Here is a 3,296-nt window from a genome sequence, read left to right as displayed (position 1 = left end):
CAATTTTTGTTTCATGTCAACATGCTTTGTCATTGAACACAGTTAAAAATTATGCATAAAAAATAATATTTTCACAGATATTGCTTGGAGGCCTATCTGTATATTAAAATCTTTGTATTTAAATAAAACAACAAATTTCCTACAATTTGCCTAAGACGATTTAATATTTATTTTCTTGGTAAAATTTAATACATGGAAATGTCTATCTATCTGGCCAGTTCTTTTTCATTTTGACAGCTTTATAAATGTCATGCTCTGCAAAGTTTTTTCCCGTAAATAATTTAAATATAAAATCTTTTCGGTCTTTAAAATTCTAAAAATGTATAACAAATATGAGTAAAATAAGGTTTTATTATTTGAACCAAAAATAACACTTTAAAAAGCTGTAATGTTTTTATTTTTATGTTTTTGAGGAAATTTATTATTTCTTTTCACATAGTGTTTCATATAGGAGGTATAATTTTGCAATTTTTTTCAGTTTCCAAATCTTGTCATAAGATATTATTCATAGTAAATTATTATTTAAATATCAATTCCGATAACATTTCTCACAATTATAAATTTATCCATGCAGTCTTGAAATGGCGAATAAAAATTTACTTAATAAACATTGAAGATTTGAAAGCCATCTAATTTGAGATTATGAGCATTAGACATTGAAAATAGTATTCCTGTTAGTCTATTGTGGATTAGTCTACCTGTGGACAAAAATAAACACATTTTAGTTATTACATAAACAAATAAATCTAGAATTGAATTTAAAGGATTGAAATCCTCTCTCTCTTTATCTTTCCATTGATTTCTAATAAATAATTATTAAATTTGAGGCATGAGAAATGTAATAGTTATGGTATAAAAAAAATAATCCTAATCTATCCAATATATGCAAGTCAAATAGCAACCATCTAAGAAAACTATTAAATTTATTTGCCAACATAACACATATATAATTGCCTCTTATATAGCACCGGTATAAGAAAAATTGAGAAGTAAAAGGTTAGCATGGTATGGGCATGTTATGAGGAGGGAAGAATCACAAGTGACAAAGAGAACGTAAAGTATGAGTGTGGAGGGGTACACTGGTAGAGGTCTACGAAGAGATGGATGGATTGCGTGAAAGATGACATGATAAAGTAGGGGGTGACAATGGAGATGACGGCAGACAGATTCATTTGGAGGACGGAAACCTGGTGCACCAACCCTACGTACGTGGGTGGGACAAGGTCAAGGAGATGATATAATTGCCTCTTACATTTGTTTTCCTATTCTTTATTGCATCACCTTTATTCATATTGTTTGGAAATTTTACAATTTCTTTTTTAGAATTCAATAGGTGTTTATAATATTTACCTTTTTTTGGTAGCTTCGTCTTTAGCTTTCTTTTCAGCTTCACGTCGTTTGGCGGCTTCCTCACGCTGCTGTCTTATGATGGCTAGTCGTGCGAGATCTGCACGTGCCTGGTCCGTCTTGCCCTCCGCATGAGCTTTCTGGTATGCAGCTGCTGCTCTCTGACGCTCTATTTCTTCACGTTCACGTCTAAGAAATTATTTTAAACCGAGATTAATCGACAATTGGTTGTTTCCAATTGTTACATAGTTTTAATATTTTATTTAATGTATTATTTTTTAACCTAGACATAGCAATAATATTGTGTTATTAGATTTAAGATTTTATGGAAGTTTATAACCGCACCTCAGTTCCCTGACCCAAAAATATGTTAGGGGGAACGAGAGGGCGGCAAAGTGCCGCTCAATAAAAAAAAAAAAAAACGAGATTAATACTCAATAATTTAATAAGAGTATTTAAAAAGTACTGTGATTATTTTCCATCACATGTTTTTGAGATATGGTTGAATATTGGTCAATTCATACTTTAAGAACAAGTTTCTTATTAAAACTATAAAAAATAATATTTTAAAACATACCTTGACAACTGAGGTTTCTCACCATCACCAAGGTTATCCAAGTTATTCAGCTTTTTATTTTTTTTCACCACTCGGTTGGGATTTTCCACTTCAATGAGACCAGATACTCCTTTCGCCTTTGCTGGTTGCTGTAATTATAAATTGCATATTTTTAAACCAAATGTCTTGAAATAACATCTTGAGATATCTTAAATCACAGCCAAAAGAGACAATTACAAAATTATACCAATGAAAAAGTTGTTTTGAAATTTATTTAAATAAAAAAATGTTATTAATTATGCAAGTGTAATATTTCAGCTATAAGATAGTGAGAAATCCTATGTGTTTTAAAAAGATTTTGCATCAATCCACACCACATTCAGGCGCATGCATAGTTCTCAAAACAAAAAAAAAAAACTTTTAAAACTAATATTAATTTGAAATTGGAATATCCAAGTTTAATAAATATTGTTTACACCTACAATTTTAGATTAAGTTGTGTACTGTTCTATTTTTGACAGAGGTCATTGACCTTTACTCTTTATTTGAAATGCCTAAAATAACTAATTGTCACTAATTAAAAATTGTATTAACATAATTACATCATCATCAGAATCACTCTCATCACTGCTTCCTGAACCAGATTTATTGTCTTCCGACTCTTCTTCACTACTGCTAGGTCCATGCTCTTTCCTCCACCTGAAATATTTGACAAATTACATACATCCAAAAGCACTCTAATTTAACAAAAACCTTAGCCATAAAAATGTTAATAGATGAAAGGTTATTTAACTATGTTTCTATGTAGATATGGCTGAATACAGTAAACAAATGTTCTGTCCGTTTCTTTTGGACAAACAGTTTCTTCACAGTAACCTATCAGTAAATAGTAAAGAAATCCTTTATGTACCAGGATGATGATTAAAACAAAGATTGATTCTATATTTTAATCATAGAGTACCATGTCTAAGATGTGTGCATTTTACAAGAATAATATCGCCAATAACAATATTTTGGCTGTTGTAATGAAAAATGAAATACTTACTTTTGTTTTAACTCTTCTTGCTTTCTTTGCTCCTCTAATTCTTCGGGACTAGTAAATTTACGGTTACGTCCCTTGTGATTAGTATATTTACCTGAAACAATGAAAAACAATACAGGTTATCATATAAAGCACATTCTCAATAACATTGGACGACATTGAAACTCAAAAAGAATATGAAATTTCCACGTAGGCAGCAACTTACCACGTGGCATTTTAAAAGTTTTATTTACACTTGGTAATAATCGACAGTTATAGGATAGTAATTTTATAAATAATACGGTGGATTGATGAAATTGGCAAATAAAATTTTGGACGAATTTAGCTTTGACGTTTTTGTCGTACCGGAAA

General features: G+C 30.3%; 1 protein-coding gene across 1 annotated transcript; it reads right to left on the bottom strand.

Annotated features, from left to right (window-relative positions):
• Window positions 1-542: 542 nt before the first annotated feature.
• LOC106718158 (28 kDa heat- and acid-stable phosphoprotein) lies at window positions 543-3,296 on the bottom strand. The gene is made up of 6 exons (XM_014512169.2): window positions 3,151-3,296; window positions 2,949-3,039; window positions 2,506-2,602; window positions 1,925-2,052; window positions 1,351-1,536; window positions 543-698 (listed from the first exon to the last, which is right to left on the bottom strand). The coding sequence occupies exons 1-6, from the start codon at window positions 3,158-3,160 to the stop codon at window positions 695-697; spliced, it is 516 nt and encodes a 171-aa protein (XP_014367655.1). The 5' UTR covers window positions 3,161-3,296; the 3' UTR covers window positions 543-694.

The sequence above is a fragment of the Papilio machaon genome, chromosome 10 (assembly GCF_912999745.1).
Source record: "Papilio machaon chromosome 10, ilPapMach1.1, whole genome shotgun sequence".
In the NCBI taxonomy this organism is placed as follows: Eukaryota; Metazoa; Arthropoda; class Insecta; order Lepidoptera; family Papilionidae; genus Papilio; species Papilio machaon.
This window is presented reverse-complemented; position numbering and strand designations above follow the sequence as displayed.

Coding starts and splice junctions, on each gene's coding strand:
- LOC106718158 (XM_014512169.2), bottom strand. Junction 2,603..2,948: donor CAAGAAGAGTTAAAACAAAA/GTAAGTATTTCA, acceptor CAAATATTTCAG/GTGGAGGAAAGAGCATGGAC. Junction 2,053..2,505: donor AGAGTGATTCTGATGATGAT/GTAATTATGTTA, acceptor TTATAATTACAG/CAACCAGCAAAGGCGAAAGG.